Source organism: Rhinoraja longicauda, chromosome 23 (assembly GCF_053455715.1).
Source record: "Rhinoraja longicauda isolate Sanriku21f chromosome 23, sRhiLon1.1, whole genome shotgun sequence".
In the NCBI taxonomy this organism is placed as follows: domain Eukaryota; kingdom Metazoa; phylum Chordata; class Chondrichthyes; order Rajiformes; family Arhynchobatidae; genus Rhinoraja; species Rhinoraja longicauda.
The window spans coordinates 19968553-19991072 of NC_135975.1; the positions used below are offsets into that span (position 1 = coordinate 19968553).

The 22520-nt window shown below is 42.2% G+C and overlaps 1 protein-coding gene across 5 annotated transcripts in view; it reads right to left on the minus strand.

Annotated features, from left to right (window-relative positions):
- Window positions 1–17189: 17189 nt before the first annotated feature.
- Window positions 17190–22520, minus strand: part of tafa5a (TAFA chemokine like family member 5a) — a 570061-nt gene continuing 564730 nt past the window's right edge. For 4 of the 5 annotated variants that reach the window (XM_078419802.1, XM_078419801.1, XM_078419796.1 and 1 more), the window contains one exon: window positions 17190–21253. In XM_078419802.1, the coding sequence (XP_078275928.1) occupies window positions 21245–21253 (9 nt within the window). In that variant the 3' untranslated portion in view covers window positions 17190–21244. The remainder of the gene's footprint in view (window positions 21254–22520) is intronic. The other variant, XM_078419797.1, reaches the window with a different exon arrangement.

The window sequence follows — 22520 nt, forward strand, 5'->3', positions numbered from 1 at the left end:
CTTTAAACACTGTATGCCCACCTACAGTACTTCTTGTTCTAATGTATGATTAACCAGACAATGAATATTTACTCTATATCAAAGTGAGCACTGGATACACAATGCTAACACTGTTGGTGCCATGCTTGTTTGGTAAATGGTAAATAATAGCTTGGGTACAAGTTTGAAAGAGATATGAAGACCTATAAATATACAGTTAGTGGCCTAACTCCAGTGTGAATACTCCTTGGTTCAGTTACTGGGCATTTCGTACATGCATTGACCTCAGAACTACTAAGTTAATATTGTGCTTTGTATTGAAGGTAGACACAAAAAGCTGGAGTAACTCAGCGGGTCAGGCAGCATCTCTGGAGAGAAGGAATGAGTGACGTTTCGGGTCGAGACCCTTCAGACTGATGTCAGGGGATGGGGCGGGACAAAGATAGGCGCTGCCCTAGCAGCTGCGGCTTACCTGCGGTCCGTTTGTCTCTGTGTTTTTTTTTTTTTTGTCTTAATTGTAGATGTGATGTCGTGTTTTTGTGTTTGTGTACTATGTGTGTGTGTGGGGGGGGGAGGGGGGGAACTATAAAATTGTAAATTTGTCCCTTCCGAACGGAGACCCGACCTTTGTTTTCTGGATTGGGTCTCCGTTCCTGCTGCGGCCTACCATCAGCCCAACTCCTGGAGCTGGCGGCCTCCAGGGCTCTGGTTCGCAGAGCCCGCGGACCAGACTAACCATCAACGGAGCCGACCGGACTCATCATCAGCGGAGCCGGCCGTCCTCAGAGGCTGCGGGAGCGGCTGCGACTCGCCTTAGGCTCGGGCCGCGTGGATGCCGACATCGGGAGCTCCGGCAGTGGCAGCATGTTCGCCCGCCCTGGATCGCGGGGCCTGGGTCGGCCCGCCGCGGACAATTTACCGTCCGGCGCGGCCTGAAATAGGCTGCGGGATTTTTCTCTGCTCGGCGGGGGATTCGGTGTCGGGAGCCACGTCCGCCCTGACGTGCAGCAGCAGCGGCAGCGGCAGCGGCAGCGTGTTCGCCCGCATCGGGCCACGGGGCTTGGGTCGGCCCGCCGCGGACCCTTCACCGTCCGGCGCGGCCTGGAACGTGGCAACGACACCAGCCTGGCCGCGGGAGAAGACGGCAGGGGAAGAGAAAAGACATTCTGGCCTTCCATCGCAGTGAGGAGGGGACTGGAGGAGACTCACTGTGATGGATGTTTCTTTTTTTTGTGTGTTGGTTGGGGTTGTGTAATTTGCTTGTTTTATTGCTTTTATTGTTGGACTGTGGGTGACTAAATTTCGTCCATAAAACTTGTTTTTTGGATGACAAATAAAGATATCTTGAATCTTGAATCTTGAATCTCTTGAATGTAGTAGGAGACAGGAAGATTGGTGGGAGAACTGGGAAGGGGAGGGGAAAGAGAGGGAAAGCAGGGACTATCTGAAGTTAAAGAAGTCAATGTTCATATCGCTGGGATGTAAACTACCCAAGCGAAATATGAGATGCTGTTCTTCCAATTTGCGCTGGGCCTTACTTTGGCAATGGAGGAGGCCCAGGACAGAAAGGTCAGATTGGGAATGGGAGGGGGAGTTAAAGTGCTGAGTCACTGGAAAATCAGATTGGTTAAGACGGACTGAGCGGAGGTGTTCAGCGAAACGATTGCCGAGTCTGCGCTTGGTCTCGCCGATGTAGAAAAGTTGACACTTGGAACAACGGGTACAGTAGATGAGGTTGGAGGAGGTGCAAGTGAACCTCTGCCTCACCTGGAAAGACTGTTGGGGTCCTTGGATGCGTCCTTGGATTTCTGATCATGTTATCAGCTCATCAGCTGGTGAAAATGTTTCTGAAATAACTTACGCAGGTTCTTCCCTTCATATATTCATATTTTCCTTATGAACGAGTTCCCAGGCTAAAACTGGCAAATGAAGTACAACATATTAGAAGCAATGAGAGAAACCTCCAGTTTTATAAGATTAAAAATATCCGAAATAGTTTACGATCTCTATCACTTCGAAACGGGCACTTTCAGCTGTTTGACTTCACCACTGCATATTATAACAGTATAACAGTATAACAGTATAACAGAGCTTTATTTGTCATTCGGTACCGAGGTACCGAACGAAACTACATAGCAGTCATAAAAAAAAGAACACAAGACACATAGCCCCAACACAAACGTCCATCACAGTGACTCCAAACACCCCCTCACTGTGATGGAGGCAACAAAACTTCCACTCTCTTCCCCACGCCCACGGACAGACAGCTCGTCCCCGACCGACCCACACAGTCACCGCAAGTGGATGGAAGTCCCCGCGGCCGAATCGCACCGGGCGCTGAAACGTCTCGCGGCCGAGCTGTGCGATGAAAGGCCCCGCGACCAAGCCTTGCGCAGCTAAGTCCCGTGGCCGAGCCGCTCCGGGCGATGTTAAGTCCCGCGGCCGAGCCGCACCAGCGATGAATAGTCCCGCGGCCGAGCTGCACAGGGCGATGTAAAGTCCCGCTGCCAAGCCGCACCGGGCGATGAAAAGTCCCGCGGCCGAGCCGCACCGGGCACTGTTAAGTCCAGCGGCCAAGCCGCACCGGGCGATGTAAAGTCCCGCGGCCAAGCCGCACCGGGCGATGAAAAGTCCCGCGGCCGAGCCGCACCGGGCACTCTTAAGTCCAGCGGCCAAGCCGCACCGGGCGATGTAAAGTCCAGCGGCCGAGCCGCACCGGGCGATGTTAGGCCCCGCAGCCAAGCCGCACCCCGCGCCGTGAGGAAGAGAAAAGTTTCCCCCACCCCCCCCACCACCCCCCCACCCACACCACCACCCCCCACACATACACAACCAAAAAAAATATACAAAAACCATCCCAACACCGACACACAACAAAAAAAAAGAAAAAAGACGAACAGACTGCTAGCGAGCCGCAGCCGTTAGGCGCCGCCACTTCCGCTATATGGAGGACTAGACAAAGCACTTGTTCACCTGTCTGCCATTCAACTTATTTTCATGCTCAATTTAGTCGCATGCAGCTTGCATACAATACCAGCGTCATCACTCTCTTCTCTCTGTTCCTTGAAATCAGGAAAAATCAATTACCCAGTCAGGTGGAAGCGTCCACTTTTGTCTCATTCTCCAATAGCTTCAGAAATAGCCACAATCACAGCAATCCAATCACAGAAATCATTGTGTCAAATCAACATCGTCTGATGCTCTGACCAATGGACAACAAACACCTCCAGCTCATTCCATTTTGTATTCATTTCTTTTTTTAGAGATACAACATGGAAACAATCTCTTCAACCCACCAAGTTCATGCCGACTATCCGTTCACACGAGTTCTATGTTTTCCCACTTTCTCATTCACACCCTGCATATTGGGGGCAACATTTTTTGGAAACCAATTAACCAACAAACCTGCACGTCTTCTGGGTGTGTGAGTGAAGTGCAGTCAAAATATGGAGTGGTATGTTGATTGGTATATGATTCATTTTCGTAAACCAAGGAAGGTGTTTTTCTTTTGAAAATCCCATCACATAATGGAGTTTGATGTTAATGTTGGAGACGTTTTGGAGCTAGGGCATAAATGGATAATTTGGAAGGTGAAGGCAGCCCCTGAACATCAGAATGCACATTCAAATATATCCTTTGAATGTTCTCTTGCATTTGGGTTGTGCAGAAATAGATATGGGGTGCAGTGCAGGACTGATGAAAGCTGATAACAGCTTGACATCAGGGGTTTGATTCCCTCACTTTCTACAATTATCCAAGAGAAACAAACTTTCCAAATAAGATTTCATGCTGCCTACTGCCTTTAAAGGTACTATCTTTAATGTAATTGACAGCCGATAATATTTTTTTTTCCTTCATGGCACTCTATGTTGCATTTGGCAAAAACACTCTGCACTGTAGATTGCAACTTACACAAGCCCTATCCCGCATTATGCAAGTATCAAAACTCTGCAGATTCCAATAGGATACCACAAGGTCGGTGAGGTCTTCTAGTTCAGAAACATAATAGCTCAAATGTTGTTAGTTTAGTTGAAATCAAGATCAGAAAAAGAGGCCCAACACTGCAGGAAATTCAGGATGTAGACTAAATTCAGAACTTTGGGATGTGGATGAAATCAGAAATTGAAAAGATGCCTTTGAAGATCCTCTTCCACTGTTCATTTTACAACATAGCTTTACAGATTTCATTGTCTGGATCTTCAGTCAAATTCATTGAATAATGTAAAATTCCTGTGTTCACAATGTGAAAAAGAATTGAAGTCACCACACGATGTTCAATCAAGTCGTCCGAGGGCAATGCCCAGTATTATTTTTAATGACCTAAAGTTTGAAAGAATAATGATGATAAAATAAATCATGTACCTGCTGCTGAAATAGAAGCTGTTTTGTTTCTGGAGAGATGGCCTGTGGTTTTGTGAATAGTGAACGTTACTGCCGTGTTCTACTATGTGATACTCAAGGGGAATATATGGGCATCCTGACTGAAAACTCAGATTGCACTGCTCAATAACCAGCTATTAATTACTGAATTTGCGTTGAAGTCTTGTAGCCTATTCTGTCACAATTGACCTTGTCCCCAATCACTGGGAAAAATAACAACAGGCAAATGTAAAGGTTCTGTGGTATTGACTTTTTTTTTCCTCAGGTGTTAGTGATGCTGTGAAAAGCAGCTGTGAAAACCGTATTACATATTGATTTCTTCCCCAATCCTGCACACCTGTTAATTAGATTTAGATTGTAAACAATGTCAGATTACAGTATGATGGTGTTATCAAGAATTGGACTGCATGCTTCTGGCTAAATTACAATATCCTCAGAAACTCCAGAGAAATTGAGTTGGCTGAAACTTAAATGGTTTTTGTTTGTGGGGGTGGGGGGGGGGGAGAATAGTGGTTACAATTTTATGACTAACATTTTGGAATTTGGGGATTTTAGAGTTTTGGGATGGCATAGTGGCACCACGGTAGAGTTGCTGCCTTACAACGCCAGAGACCTGGATTCAATCCTGACTACGAGTACGATCTTTACAGAGTTTGTACCCTGTGACCGCATGGGTTTTCATAAGTTAATTGGCTTCAGGAAAATTGGAAAATTGTAAAATTGAAAATTGTAAATTGTCCCTAGTGTGTAGGATAGTACTAGTATACAGGGATCACTGGTTGGCGCAGACTCGGTGGGCCAAAGGGCCTGTTTCCGAGCTGTATCTATAAAGTCCAAAGACTAATCATAACAGGAGGTTTCAAACATTCTGTCAATGTGCCTATTATAATGTAAAATCCTGATGGACTGTGGTTGATAGTTCACTGAAGCATATTTTTTAATGGATTTTTAGCCACTGTTTACTCGTTTAAACTGCATTCACTATGCACTCCAGTCTTTGATTTTTACACCCTGAGAAAAGGATTCTGAATTTCTACCCTATTAATGCCTCTCTTTATTTAATAAACTTCTGTCAGGTCTCCCCTCAGCCTCTAATGCCCCAGAGATAAGATTCTAAGTTTACGCAATCTTTCCCCACAGCTAAAGCCCTCTAGTGCAGTCAGCTTCCTGGTAAACCTCTTCAAAGTCTCCACATCCTTCATGTAATGGAACAAACCAGAACTGCACACAATATTCAAAATGTGGCTATGTAAAGCTGCAACATGACTTCCTGACTCTTAAGCTCATTGCCTTGACCCATTGAGGCAACCGTACTATATGACTTATTTGCCACTCTATCTATTTGTGTTGCTACTTTGAGGAAGCTACAGGCTTGGACTCCATGATCCTTCAGTGCATTTGTTAAGTGTCCTGCCAATAACTGTATAATTTCCCCATATATTTGACCTTCCATAGTGCTGCACCTCACACTTGCCATTTTTCTGTCCATATTTACAACTAATTTACATTCTGCTGCATCCTTTCACAGTCTTCATCACTCTGCAATTATCACAGGTCACAGGCATCTAGCCAGAGTAACATCCTCTATCACTATCTTCTATGGGTAAGCTGGTTCTGAATATAAACTATCCAAGTAATTGTGGTTTCCATGCATCTTCACCTTGTGGTAGATACTGCTCCAAAATACTATTTTAGTACCTCACCAGTATCCTCTGATTCCAACCATAAATTTCCTCCAACACTCTCCCTCATTACTCCCTTGATCTTAATTTTTGCCCCCCTCTGACCCTCCTATTTCACTGCATGATATCATTCCTGCTTTCTTTATATTCCTCGAAGGTCTGACTTCATCTTTCTAACCTTACATACACTTCCTTTTTTATTTTGGCCAAATTTATAACCTCTTTCATCGTTCAAGATTCCCTTACTTGGCCATTCATTTCCCTCCTCCTTACTGGAATATGTGGGTCCTGATGCTGATCAGCTGGTCTTCCGATGATTCCCACATGACAGATGTGGACTTACCCAATAACAGCTGCTCCTAATTTACTCTCTAACACCTGTCTAATAACATTGTAATTTGCCCTCACCAAATTAGTACTTTTCCCCAAGGTTTACATGTCCTTATGCAGAACTATCTTAAAAATTAAAGAGTTGCGATCCGATGAAATGTCAGTCACCAGGTCAGGCTTGTTTCCCAAGGCAATACCCAGTATGGTCCCTCTCTTAGTTAGACTAGAGTCATAGAGATATAGAATCGTACAGCTTGGAAACAGGCCCGTCTGATCAACTCATCCATGCTGACAAAAATGTCCTTCTAAGCTTGTCCAGATTGCTCGCATATGGCCCGTATCCCTCTAATCCTTTCCTTTTTGTGCAAATGACTTTTGTCCAAATGACTTTTTAAAGTTGTTATTGTACCCACAATAAACCCTCTTGGGTAAACCTAACATATTCTGACCTGTTTAAACATCTTGCACTATGGAGTATCAGTCAATGTTGGGGAAGTTAAAGTCATCCACTACGACAATCTTGTAGCTTCTGTCATATTTTGTATTATGGTCCTGAGCACTACGCACATGGTTTTGCTTAATTGGAAGGAATATATTTGTTGGTCCTATTTACTCCTTTTCCAGTCCAATGGGGACTGCTCTCAAGTTGCTCTAGAATGGAGGAGGGAGTCAAGTTTGTAAGGCTATATTCAAGCACAACAAAGCAGATGTCATCACTTGGAATAAATCTGTTTATCAGCACTGGTCCATAATGAAAAGGAAAAACAGCCAAGAGAACAAGCATCCGTGTGAATCATCTCATGGTTCTTATTGGAAATGATTATGTTTTGTTTCTTATTTAGAATTATGATTAATCCACAACTGTTCTTAGTGTGTAATAATGAAATCATACACAAGTAAATGAATAAAACCTAGTAAAAAGTGCATAGTTCAAGTGTTTTATGAATATAATTTGTGCTCCAAACGTTGGATTACAGCCTCAGACCTAAGTATGCAATATATGTGCATTATTTTGTTAAATCATATTATTGTTAGCATTGCCTTGAGAATTCATTGTCTCAGTACAGTATTGATCAACAATTATACGAGGTATGAGGTTCCTTCATGAAATCATAACTTCAGGTTCAGAGAAAAAAATATTTTCAGTAGATTTCTCTAGAGTCATCTATAAAGATATGACAAAAAAAACACTGAGTATTTTGCATTAAATTCTCCAATTACTTTTTCAATAGTAGTTTTCATTGCCAATATTACTTTAAAAAATCAAATAACAAAGAATCATTTTAATTACAGTTGGAATCCTATTGCGGTCAATTCATCATTACTCCAAATAGATTTTTGCTAAAAGAACAAAATTCAAATAATTTTATTAAGGGAATTGGCAGGACAGAAAAACACTCTAATAATGTAAGGGAACATGTAAACATCAATATAGTGGTTAACAATCTACGGTAGTTTAACAAATTAAGCACCTCAGGTTGAACAGTACTCTTGAGTCCCTTGTGGTTTCCTATTGAATTGAATGCATCGTTCCAAATGCAACATTATTAGTTATCATTATTTCAATTAATTTCTCCAACGAGGCAGAATTGTATAGAAAAAAGGATAAAGGTCTTATCTGAGGCTCTTTGTTCAACCGTTGCAATGACCAAAACAATCTTTAATAGATTACTTACTCTGTGGCTTAGTTCAAATGGCATCACAGTCATTCATTTCTATGTCCACAATGATAGCTGATCACACAAGGATTTTCAAATGTATTATACAGCCAATAAAGGAACTGTTGATAAAGTGTGAAAGGGTGAAGTATAATTGCATGGTATTATACCATCAAGGAGGCTGTGGTGATGGTATGACTGTACATTGAAAGGATTGGCCTTGATCAGCGTGGCAAAATAGTAAATAACCAGTTTTAAATAAAAATAGGGAAATATTGTCATCTACTTTTGGCTTAAGCCATGACAAGACAGATTAGATTTCTCTGAAGAACAACTCGAAAATTAAAATCTTGCATTGAAGAACAATGTTAATCATGATGATCAGCCAGCAACTGCAAAATAATAATCAGTTTTTATCAGGCCTGCCAAATGTTTACCCATTTTCAATTTTAATCAAAAGAAAAGGCATTCAAAAACACTCTAACTAATGACTAGTGTTTTCATTTCCTTAGAGCAATCAAGAAAGTTTTTTTGAAGTTGCGAAATATATTAAATCCCTTAACAACAGTATCAGCTGCCTAACGTTGCACAGTAACATTAATCCTTGTGTCTTATTATCATTTTTGTTTTCATCCATTCACACAGGATGTAAATGTCAGTGGCAATGGCAGCATTTGTTATCCTGAGAAGGCAGTTAAGAATTGACCACATTGATGGTCTAGATTTACATATTGGCCAGACCACGTAAGGATGGCAGATTTCCTACTATGACGAACTTGCGTAAAACAGATGGATCACCCATTCCTTCTCTCCTGACATGCTGCCTGAACTGCTGAGTTACTCCAGCATTTTGTGAATAAATACCTTGGATTTTTACAAAAATCTGTTAACGTCATGTTATCTTGTTCTGGGATTAGCTTTTTTTGTTACTTGAAGTCCATATTTATTTGGTTGCTTGAATAAAGTTTCCCTTTGTGGATTCAACAGTCCAGAACTCCATCACCATGATTGAATGGTGGAGTAGACTTGATGGGCCAAATGGCCTAATTCTGCTCCTATCTCCTATGATCTTATGGACTGGCTGCTGGTGCAGTGGCATCACCTCTGCATTATTCCACCCATTTGGCCAAATGACACACATGCAGATCTTTCGAAGTAGTTCGTCCACAAAGTGACATGGCTTCTCCAGGCATATTCTTCCATCCTGCACTCAAATTCACTTGGACCATCTCCGACATCTCCCTACCGTTTCTGGATCTTACCGTCTTCATCACAGGAGATAGACTATTGACTGACATCTACTACAAACCTACTGACTCCCATAGTGAAATTGACTACACTTCTTCCCACCCTGCTTCCTGTAAAGACTCTATCCCCTACTCCCAATTCCCCCATCTATGCCGCATCTGCCTCCATACTAGATCATCGGAGATGTCCTCATTCTTCAGTAAACGGGGGTTCCCCTCTTCCATTATAGTTGAAGGTCTCACTACGGTCTCCTCGATATCCCGCAGCTCTGCTCTTGCTCCCCCTCCCCCCATTCGCAACAAGGACAGAGTCCCCTTTGTCCTCGCCTTTCACCTCATCAGCTGTCGCATACAGCATATAATCCTCCAACTCTTTCGCCACCTCCAACGGGATCCCACCTCTGGCCACATCTTCAAATCTTCACCCCTATCTGCTTTCCTCAGAGACCGTTCCCTCCGCAACTCCCTGGTCAACTTGTCCCTTCTCACCCAAACCACCCCCTTCCCAGGTACTTTCCCCTGCAACCGCAGGAGATGCAACACTTGTCCCTTTACCTCCCTCCTTGACTCCAACCAAGGACCCCAACAGTCTTTTCAGGTGAGGCAGAGGTTCACTTGCACCTCCTCCAACCTTATCTACTGTATCCGCTGTTCCAGGTGTCAACTTCTGTACATCGGTGAGACCAAGCGCAGGCTCGATGATCGTTTCGCTGAACACCTCCGCTCGATCTGCTTTAACCTATCTGATCTCCTGGTTGCTCAGCATCTTAACTCCCCCTCCCATTCCCAATCTGACCTTTCTGTCCTGGACCTCCTCTTATCTTGACTTTATCAACCTTCTTGGTTACTTCTTCAAAAAGTTCATCAAATTTGTGAGACATGCATCATAGCATCAGATCTACAAGTTCGATCCTGACCTCAGGTGCTGCCTGTGTGGAGTTTGCACATTCTCTCTTTGAACGCGTGAGTTTCCTCCAGATGCTCTGGTTTCCTCCCATATCTCAAAAATGTGAGGGTTTGTTGATTAATTGGCTTCTGTAAATTGTCCCAAGTTTTTTGGGAGAGGATGCAAAAGTGGGATAACATAGAACTAGTGTAAATGATGATCAATGATAGGTGTGGACCCCATGGGCTGAAAGGCCTGTTCCCATGCTATATCTTTCAATCAACCAATCTCCTATGCAAAAACCATGCTGACTATCCCGTACCAACTTATTTTTCCAAATGCATCTATATTTTATTCCTCAGCTCCTCTCCAGTGACTTTCCTACCACAGATGTTAGGTGCACCTAACAATAAATGTAACTATAGTTTAACTATAGATTCCTGAAAATGGCAGCATAGATTGATAGGAAGGTGAAGAAGGCATTTGGCATACATCAGGCCATACAATGTAGAATTTAGAACATTACATTGCAACTTTACAACACACTGGTTAGAATTTACTTGGAGGATTGTGTGCTATTCTGCACACCACACTGTAGGAAGGATGTGATTGCACCTGAGATTCACCAGAACAATGCTTGGACTGGAGGACTATTGACTTTAGCTATAGGGAGAGAGTGGATAGGCTGGGCTTGTTTGTTCTAGAGCAAAGAAGCCTAAGCAGTAACTGGACAGAGGTAGATAAAATTATGAGGCATGTATAGGGCAGACAGTCAGAATTTCTTTTTCCAAGGTAAGGGTATCAAAAACAAGACATATGTTTAAGGTGAGAGGATGACGTTTTTTAAGGGAATTTGAGGGGATAATATTTTACACAAAGTGTGTTTGAAATCTGGAACTCACAGCCAGAGGAGATGCTGGAATGATTCTGTGGCATGACCTTTAAGAGACAATTAGGCATTTACCTCAAGGAGAGATGCATAGAGGGATAAGGTCCTAAAATGAGCAATTGGAGTTAGTGTAGATGGGCAGAAAGGTAGGCATGATTGTGATGGCTGAAGGCCCTTACTCTCTGAAAGAGGACATTTCTGCAAACCTCAGTTTTAAATGGCAGACCTCTTATTAGGTAAATTGTAGGAAGGAACTGCAGATCCTGGTTTAAACCAAAGATAGACACAAAATGCTGGAGTAACTCAGTGGGATATGCAGCATCTCTGGAGAGAAGGAATGGGTGATGTTTCGGGTCAAGACCCTTCTTCATACTGATGTTAGGGGAGAGGGAAATACATAGATAAGGAATTGTAGGGTGTGAAAATAGGACAAAGGGAATGGAGATCAAGGAAAATGTAGAATAGATCATTGTTAGCTGGGAGAAGCTAACAACATAGCAAACGGAGATAAAATATAGTCAGGGACAGTAACACTGGTCGGAGAACTGGGAAGGGGAGAGATAGAGAGAGAGGGAAAGCAAGGATTACTTGAAGTTAGAGAAGTCAATGTTCATACCACTGGGGTGTAAGCTGCCCAAGCGGAAATGAGGCAACTGTGTCTTTGTAACTATGTCTCCTTGGTCGGGACTCTCCTCCCTAGGGTGCAAATTAAATAGCTGCTTTGTCCTGATTAACGTCAAGCCTTCTGAATGTTATTTGAAAGTGCAGCCGTCCAGCCAGACAACTGGAGAGTATTCAACCACGTTCCCGATGTGTCTTGTAGATGGTGGCAAAGCACTGGGGGAAATCAACAGAATGCCCAGCCTCTGGTTACCAGTTTCGTGTGGTTGGGAAGGCTGCCCTCTCTCAGCGTTGCCGTGACAACCTCAACGCCTGAGTGGAAACAATGACCCATGGTGTTGGCTCCCAATTGTTGCCAAGGCCTCCCCTGTTGCACTGTTTTTCATAACTTCCAGAATCCTTTAATCAATAATAATTGCTGCAACGAAGGACCAACAAATTACTTTTCAAAATCAGAAGGTAAGATTGTGGGAGTAAACCGATGAGCAACATAAAAACAGACCATAAGAACTTTTAAAGGTATTTGAGAAGGAGAAGATTAAGGAGGGAAAACACAGGTGACTTGAAAGCCAAAGACCATGATATTGGATGTTTTCTCCAAAACTCATTTTTTAAATATTCTTAAAACACTTACAATACTTACCCAAGCAATGGAACTAGACTTTGTTTGATAGTGATAAGCCTTTCTTGTATTGAGGTCAGTGCAGGCTTCTGTGTCAATTGCACCATCAGGTATAATTTTGAGAAAGTGGAAGTACTGAACCAGTACTGAATTTAACCCAATGCACCTCGATCAGATCAGTGGAAAAGGACAGGCATTGTTTCGCACTGGATGAGTCTCGCTGTATTGGGGGAATAAAACCAATATGTTGAATGTGCAGAAGCTGCGGTTCGAATGTGACATTGTCAAAGAACCTACTGATACGCACAAATGAAGTTTCCCTACATTAAAAAACGATTGATGGCCTGAGATGCTATATCTCACCATCAGTCACAGCCACATGTGGAGAGATAGGAAACTAATGTGGTGATAGGGTGGGGAGAAAACTTTGGTTTATTATATCTAAGAAATTTCTCAGTGAGTCATTCATCTTAATAAAGCCAGAGAAATAATATGTTCAAAATTCAAAGCAGAAGAATAAAAAAATGTATTGAGCAGATAAAAACAATTTCACGTGGCAGCATTTCAGAGGTATAATTTCTTTCTAATCTATGCAGTAATCGTTTCTGAACTGAACTCCTTGAAGCTGGAAATATGGAGAAAGGAACTGCAGGTGCAGAATGATTCTGTTCAGCTTGAAAGAAGGACTTTTTTTCAGTTTGAGATGAGAGGGTAGGAACTTCACAGTGAATGGCAGCACCCTGGGGAGTGTTGTAGAGCAGAGGGATCAAGGAGTGCAGATATATAGTTCCCTGAAAGTGGTGCCGCAGGTAGATAGGGTGGTCAAGAAGGCTTATGGCATATTGGCCTTCATCAATCAGGGTATTGACTGTAGAAGTTGGAATGTTATGTTAAGTTGGAATGTTATGTAGAAGTTGGAATGTTATGTTACAGTTTTACAAGGGCGGCACGGTAGCGCAGCGGTAGTGTTGCTGCTTTACAGCGAATGCAGCGCCGGAGACTCAGGTTCGATCCTGACTACGGGTGCTGCACTGTAAGGAGTTTGTACGTCCTCCACATGACCTGCGTGGGTTTTCTCCGAGATCTTCGGTTTCCTCCCACACTCCAAAGACGTACAGGTATGTAGGTTAATTGACTGGGTAAATGTAAAAAATTGTCCCTAGTGGGTGTAGGATAGTGTTAATGTGCGGGGATCGCTGGGCGGCGCGGACTTGGTGGGCCGAAAAGGCCTGTTTCCGCGCTGTATATATATGATATATGATATATGATAAGATGTTGGTGAGGCTGCATTTGGAATATACTGTTTCGTTTTGGTCGCCCTGTTATAGGAAGGATGTTGTTAAATTGGTGAGAGTGCAGAGAAGATTTACGAGAATCGTACCAGGACATGAGGGCCTGGAATGATAGGGAGAGGTTGGGCAGGCTAGGACTTTATTTCTTGGAGAGCAGGGGGATGAGGGGTGACCTTATAGAGATTTATAACATCATGAGGGTAGGTTAAATGCACAGAGATTTTTTTACCCAGAGTAGGGGGAATCAAAAACATAGGTTGTTGATTAAGGAACCTTAATCAAGAGGTTTGATTAACATAGGTTTAAGGTAAGAGAGGTAAGATTTAATAGGAACCTGAGGGACAACTTTTCACAGAGGGTGGTGGGTACATGGAGCGAGCTGCCGGTGGAGGTAATTGAATAAGTACTATAACAACATTTAAAATACACGTGGACAGGTTCATGGATAAGAACGTTTTAGAGGGATATGGGGCATTGAGGTAGATGGAGCATTGTGGTCAGCATGGGCAAGTTGGGCCGGAAGGTTTGTTTCCAAGCTGTATGATTCTATCTCTCCTATGACTATACACAGTCCAAAGCTACTAATGGTTCAATAGTCAGCCTCTGAAGTGCAATCCATTGTATTCCAAAATACATAGCATAGTGGATTGGTGGAGAATGAAGGCATCCTTCATCAGTTCAATTTACAACTCCTCACAATTGGCCTATATGAGGTGCTGTTTGTGATCTTGACCAGCTGGTGTAGAGGAGCATTGCTGTTTTACATTTTCTTAGTGTCTAAATACTTTTAGTTGCAATGGATCTCAGATATGATAAATAGTGCCAATGAAGTTATCCAATTCCTGTGGAGTATTTCAAAGTTATCCAATTCCGATGCAGTATTTATGTAGCAGGTGGAGTCTCTAGTCAACAGTGATTCTAAGGACAGTGATATGAGGCATACTGGTGATACTATTGAGTGATCAACTCTGTTGTTGAAGGTCACCACTTCACTGCTCATTTCGTGGAAGTCTTACTTGCTACCTCATAGGCCCATGTTTAAATGTCATCTCGGTCTTGCTGCATGGATATGGTCTGCTTCATTTTGTGCGTAGTTGTGAACTGAACTGAGCATAATGCAGTCAGCAGTTCTCTGATCTGACAGTGCAAGTCTTGGTCGGGCAGCTGGTGTTAGTTGAGTTTTACATTGATGAACTGTACACTGTTGGTTCCTATGTTTGTGCGATTGTTTTTGGATGATTTGCACTGTCGCACTGTTTCAGATGTAGCACTTCTAATTTTGTTGTACTGTTCGTACAATGACAATAAAGGCATATTATTATTATTATTATTGCAAGGCCCAGTAAACGAGCAAGCAAGATCATCTCTGACCCCTCTCACCCTGGCCACAAAATCTTTGAAGCACTTCCCTCTGGAAGGCGACACCGGACTGTCAAAGCAGCCACAGCCAGACATTAAAACAGCTTTTTCCCCACGAGTAGTAGTTCTACTTAATAACCGAAGTCTGTAGTCCCTTTTTTTTGCTCTGGATTATTTTCACCCACATGTTTAGATCGTAATATTGTATCCTTATTGTTTTGATGTGTTTATGCTTTATTCTTAATTGTTAACTGTATGTTTGTGTTGTCATTTGTGAGCGGAGCACCAAGGCACATTCCTTGTATATGCACATACTTGGCCAATAAACTTATTCATCCATTCATTCATTTACAGTGCTGATGAATTCCCTTAGTGATGGCCTGGGGTGAGATAATTTACCTCCCTTAGCTATAAACACCTTCCTTTGTGTAGCGTGAGATATCACGGGCGTATGGAATGCTTTTCTCTTGATACCCTTCAACTGCAGTTCCCTAACACCCCACTTGATCAAATGGTACCATGGTGTCAAAAGCTGTCACTTATACCGTACTGCTGGATTTCGATTCTTTTACTTAAGAATTTGAAGACTGTAATGAGATCTGGAGCTGAGTGTTCTTGACAAAAGCCATGCTGGGAGCAGGCTGTTGGTGAGTAAGTGCCACTTGATAACTCCAGCAGTGTTATCTTCCCTCACAGTTCTGATGATTGAGTGGACTGATGGATCAACGTCTCACCACACTTAATTTGCTCTGCTTTTAGTGGACAGGACATAACTCGCCAATTTTCCAAGTTGTAAATTAGATTTACAGTAGATTCTGGGAATCAGAAATACAAACTCAAAAGTTTTAAAGTTGAAATGCCAACCGCATTTTCTGTTTTTATTTCAATTTGCTGCATTCTGACTCACGATTGCTAATATTCCAACTCTATAGGGACAGCTTGTGTAGCAGAATGACAAGATGTAGAATTTGTCTTGCACATTACAGCTGGGAAATAATCAGGGGCCGTATAGCTTTTACTGAATCCATTGCTCTGAGCCATTTCCTGATATTATATGGAGTGAATTGAATGGCTTCTGTACCACTGACAGTCTGAGGCAATAACAGTGTAAATTCAGTAAGATTTACCCTACTCACAAACCGGAACTTGTAAAAATAAAATAATTGAAATACAATAAATGAATGAAGAATCTAATAATATATTGGAAACTGAGGTTAGACTTTAATTCAACAGCAAGCTTGGTTGTATATAAGTCACTTGAGGGACTTTTAGATTGCTTGGAAAACGGACATCTTGATTTTATTGCACCAGCTTCTATTTTCACCCAACAGCTAACAATGGCCTGTTTCCTTTATCATCGTTACTTTTTTGCATATTCTATATCTCTCTAAATCATCTTCCATATCTCTCGTTTCTCTTTCCCGTGACTTTCAGTCTGAAGAAGGGTCTCGACCCGAAACGCCACCCATTCCTTCTCTCCAGAGATGCTGCCTGTCCTGCTGAGTTACTCCAGCTGTCTATCTTCAGTTTAAACCAGCATCTGCAGATCATTCCTACATATCGTGATTTTATTAATGGTCATAGTCTGCAATGAATGCAAGTTAGATTTTATCCATATGTTGTGCATTTTAAAGGGGCATGATTGGCAGAAAAGCATATCTTAAGCTAGTTCCAATCTTTATCCAAATCAGCCTTCCTTATTTAATAACACACATGGGCTCAGTGTTATTTACCGGAAATAGGAAGCAAATAAAATGTTCAAAATACCATTTTTCAAAGTGTGCAATAAGGCTGTATTTTAGTCGTACACAGCTAAAAATTGCAATTTATTTGAACATTGCATATTATTATTCTTTATGAATTGTGTCAGAAAAGGAATACTTCTGAAGTGTATGGATCTGCACTTGATGGTTTAAAAGTGAAGAGGTATATCACAGCTATAACTGAGGTCAGAGCAGGGACCACACTACTGACATTGTTACTGTTTCACTTCAAAAGTTTGAAGTAGGAGCATAGGTGAGAAACTACATCTAATTAGGTGGTCCCTTGGAACAAGATGACTTATTTCATCCCTAATACAGAAACAAAATGCTGGAGGTAGACACAAAATGCTGGAGTAACTCAGCGGGTCAGGCAGCATCTTAGGGGAGAAGGAATGGGTGACGTTTCAGGTCGAGAACATTCTTCAGACTGAAGAAAGGTCTCGACCCAAAACGTCACCCATTCCTTCTCTCCTGAGATGCTGCCTGACCCGCTGAGTTACTCCAGCATTTTGTGTCTACCTTCGATTTAAACCAGCATCTGCAGTTTTTTTTCCTAAACAAAATGCTGGAGTATCTCAGCGGGACAGGCAGCATCTCTGGAAAGAAAGAATGGGAGATGTATTGGGTCGCATCTATATTCGGTGTAAACCAGCATCTGTGGCTCCTTCCTACTAATTTCCATTCCAGTTATGTGAGGCGAGGTCTGGGAGCCATAGGATTATCCATACTAGTTACCAGGTGCGACAGGTGGATTTGGGAGAGGCCGTGTTCCATCTGTTGTTTATGCTGGACTTCACTGGGTTCCCAAAGCATGGACTCCAAGTTCCCAGTGCCATCCCAAATGCTCCTTCTCCACTTTGAATGGTCATGGCCCAGGGATTCCCAGGGGATATCGCTTATTTTTCCCAAGGAAGCTTTGAGAACATACTTGAATCTTTTCCTCGGTGCACCTGGTAACCTTTTCCCTTGACATAGCTCAGAGTGAAGTATCAGTTTTGGGAGTGTGGCGCCAGGCAGGAAAATTATCTAGCTTGCTCAAAGGAACCGTCCACATCCGATTAGCACCTCAACGTGGGCATGCTGGCTAGGGATAAGGTTCCTTCATAGGTTCATTTATCCTTCAAGTCCATTTGTAGAATTTTGCAGGAACATCTTTCCAAGGCCTTGAGGTACAAGTTGAAGGGTAATCCGAGTCTAAGGATGGCAAGGGGTGGGGCGGCACAGTGGCGCAGCAGTAGACGCTGCCTTACAGCACCAGAAACCCAGGTTCAATCCTGACTACCGGTGCTGTCTGTATGGAGTTTGTACATTCTCCCCGTGACCGCGTGGGTTTTCTCACGGGTGCTCCGGTTTCCTCCCACCCTCCAAAGACGTACATGTTTGTAGGTCAATTGACTTTGTAAAAAAAAAGTTATACAATGTCCCCAGTGTGTCGGATAGTGCTCGTGTACAGGGATCACTAGTCGGCGTGGACACGTTAGGTCAAAGGGCCTGTTTCTGTCAAATCCATATGTCCTCGTTGATTAGAATAAAGTTTATAATTCCATGAAAAATCATTCAATTTCAAACTGCCTTTACTTCAAACAATATTTCTTTTGAACCTTATTTTGTTACCACCTATTTCTCTAAACTAAACTAAAATAAACTAAAAAGGGTCACTGCTGGATCCCCATGTAGGCCATGATCTCTCTGCTAGCTTTGAGGTCTTGATTTTCAAGCATACCTTTCCACAACCAAATTCCCCCTACTTCACATTAGGGCAAATAAGAGGTAACATGTGCAGCATTCACAGACTCTGTGAAGCATGACAGAGTGAAAGAATGATTTCATTTAATTAACAAGGAAGAAATAGGTTCTCAGTTGGTCTAGAAAACATGACATACTTACTGCGGAATAAGGCCATATGTCCTCGCTGATTAGAATAAGGTTTATAATTCCATGAAAAATCATTCAATTTCAAACTGCATTTACTTCAAATAATATTTCTTTTGAACCTTATTTTGTTACCACCTTAGAAACAGGATGGATTTTCGGGTTTTGTGTCAGAGCAATTTTAGCTGAATTTTACCTTTATAGTTGGCTTACATTTACTCTTACCTGTTCAGAAGTACTTCTGAGATAATATTCCAGCAGGGAAGATTGCACTTTGCTCGTTATCTTAAACAAGCCTACACTGACTGAAATCACAAGTAAATGTTCCTGAATGGAATATGAATATTATGTTGCTCATTGCCAACTTTTACCATTGTGCGCAGCAAGGGGAAACATCCAATTTCAAATTTAAGCTTTGGTCTTTGCGTCTTATTTCTCCTTCAGCCTTTGTGTCTTATTTCTCCTTCAGCCTATATTAACATAATGTTCAAAGAATATCAGTTTGATACAATAAGCATTCAAACACGTCCGCTTTCAGTGTAAATGTACCAGCAAGTTGAGTGTGTGCTTGTGTGCTTTTCAAAGGGCCACTGAGAAGTGGTCCTTTTCGGGGGCAAATGGATTGGATTTCAAATTGTGGAGCACAAAGCAGCTGTAACAAGAAAATACTGTTTTCACCAAACCTCACATGTGACTTAGTCTTTGGAAGCTCTGTTGTAGTAAATTACTAGCTCAGAAAGGTCGCAACTGGTGAAAAGTGCAGGGAATGTACTCCTTCAGTGGATCTGTGAGTGGAGGATAATGAATAGTCCTGCCCACAGTCTTGCAAGAAAACTCCAGTGAGAGCTTAGCTTTGTGTTACTTTTGAATAGCTCAGAGATCCAATTTAGCAAGAGTCGACCACGAGAAAAGAAATAAAAGGGGAGAAATGGGCGGCACGGTAGCGCAGCGGTAGAGTTGCTGCTTTACAGCGAATGCAGCGCCGGAGACTCAGGTTCGATCCTGACTACGGGTGCTGCACTGTAAGGAGTTTGTACGTTCTCCCCGTGACCTGCGTGGGTTTTCTCCGAGATCTTCGGTTTCCTCCCACACTCCAAAGACGTACAGGTATGTAGGTTAATTGGCTGGGTAAATGTAAAAATTGTCCCTAGTGGGTGTAGGATAGTGCTAATGTACGGGGATCGCTGGGCGGCACGGACTTGGTGGGCCGAAAAGGCCTGTTTCCGGCTGTATATATATGATGATATGATGATGATGATGAAATGAAAACCAGTATTGATATCAAAGTTTAAAATGTTTTCCACTCTATTTTACCAGTACATAAAAGAAATGAACTGTCTTCCTGCAGTGCAATGGTTGAATGTATTGATGTATAAACAGCATTTTGTTTCTACAGAGTTCTTTGTGGTCAGTTTTCAGATCGAGAATGGTCCAAAGGGGAAAAAAAAATACACCAATCATCTCTTTAACAGATACCAGAAGTTAAAACACAACTCTTGACTGCTTTCAAGGCTGGCATAGTACGACCACATTATTTGTTAAATAAGATTTTCTACAAAGATACAACATATAAAAACTGTTAAATATATAACTTTAGGTTTCTCAAAATACATTTAATGATCCTGTTGTCAAGAAATGTTACTTTCTCCTCTAATTTGATCTTTTTTTTTTCTTGCGGTAGATGGTTGATTGAAATGTGACACAGGCTGCAGGGAGCCAGACATGCTCATTGCAAATGCTGCTTGACAGTAGCTACTTTTGTGCTGGGAAAGGAAATAAGAGCTGCAAACGGTTCACATTTTGTTCTTTCTTTCTGGTTGAAATACAACATGACTTAAGAATGAGAAATAAGTCAGCCAAACTAAACAGGAGAGCAAGATATCCTCCCAGCGCAAATGTTCGTATGTGTCTCTTTTGTGACAGGAAATAAACTATTTTTATCGCCACGCTCCATTAGATCCTCAGACATCTTACATCAGGACTTCCTTTATTTTTTTTTCCCCAAGTAAAGACTTTACCCTAGCCAGTAATGATTTATTTCAGCTCTACGAAAAAACTGAATTGAAATCTTTCAGGGACCACTACAATTGAAACCAGTAAAGCTCATTGACAAATGAGATAGTGTCCACGTCAGCATTCTCCTTGTGTTCTTTGGTCTACTGTTTTGTGAACAACGATGAGGAACTAGATGTAGAGATGTCAAGAGTTACACACATAAAAGCACAGTGTCTTTGTTGAGGAGCCTTCTGTAACTCTATCATTGTCCCACCTGAAGCAAAGATCCACCGCCTGTTCAGGGCTGAAAGAAAGAGTTCAGTCTTCAATGAAACAGGCTTCGCTGGGCTGAAATATCAACAGGGCAGCAGGTAGTCCAACACTGGTTGAAATGTAGGGGGGAAGTGTTGCGATCATGGTCAATATTGCTGCTATCCAAGCTTGGCTCGGCCACCAACAGTGTTGTCCCAGTTGTTCAGATTCAGAACGAGTGAAACCTTTGCTCAAGAGTTAGAGATGGGATTATGCTCTTTGATACACAGTCAAAGAGAGTGGTGGAAATAACATACAACAGATGAGAGTCTGTAGCAATAGAACTTGGCTAGGGTAAATAGTTCAGGCAGAGTTCTAAGCTGCTCCTTCCTATAGGATTCTTTCTTGATGCATTTGTCAGGAGACCTGTGAATCAATAGAAACAAATGTGAGAACATTCAACTTTTTATTAACAATAAATACAATGTTAATTAATCACACAAATAATCTCATGGGGAGTCTGGAACTTTTTCAAAGTTTCCAAATATCTAATGTTTTATCACCAAATTTATGTTTCTTCACTTCAAACTGGTAATGGTTTAAACGGGAAACAAAATAATGGAAATGGTACTGCAGTCAGTTAAAATCTGTATGTGTAGGCTTTATTTTATCTGTTATAAAACTAAAAGCACACAATCTGCATTTGTAACAATGGTTGCCTCCAGTTCCTAGTGTTCTAACTAAATCTTATCTTCATGATGTGCAAGAAATTCTTCTGTCCAAAAATAACTGAACTAAACTGGCACAGGGCAGGATAACCTGAGCCTGTTTTGCTGTTGCTACTAGTGACAAGCTTTCATTTACAATCCCTGTGCAATGATATGTGGGCGTTTTCATCCCGTCACACATTGTCCTTATTACCTCATTGTGTGCACATACTAATGAACCAATATTTATTCCTGTTGGCTTTACCCTACACGGTCTGATATCATGGCATCTAACAAATAAAATATACTTGAGTACATGTAGAAACAAAGAACTGCCGGTGCTGGTTTAATACCAATGATAGACACAAAGCGATAAGGTACCTACAACTGTATATCTGCTGTAGTAGATGTGGATTCCTATATATGGGTAAGACCAAGCGCAGACTGGGCGATCGTTTCACTGAAGTCCACCTTAGCCGACGTGATCTCCCGGTTGCCAAAATGTTAACTCCCCTTCCCATACTGGCCTGGGCCTCCTCCACTGTCAGAGTGGGGCCAAACGCAAATTGTAGAAACTGCCCCTCATATTTTGCTTGGGCAGCTTGCAAGCCAGCGGTATGAATAATGATTTCTCTAATTTCAAGTAACTCTTGCAATCCCTCTCTCTCCGTCCCTCCCCCATCCTAGTCATTCTACTCATTTTACTACTGTCGTGCTTAGTTTCACTGTTTGAATCTGCTCGTTATCACCTTTACTACAGCCAACAATGGACCATTGTAGGCTCCCCCTTTCCTTGAACATCGTTGCTGCCTTTGATTTGTTCTTTTCAAACCCTTCATTCGTGTGTTCTTTGTACCTTTTCACACCTTGAGTTTCCCTCTCCCCTGTCTCTTGGTCTGCAGGGCGGTCTCGACCCGAAACATCCCCTATTCCTTTTCTCCAGAGATGCGGCCAGACCCGCTGAGTTACTCCAGCATTTTGTGTCT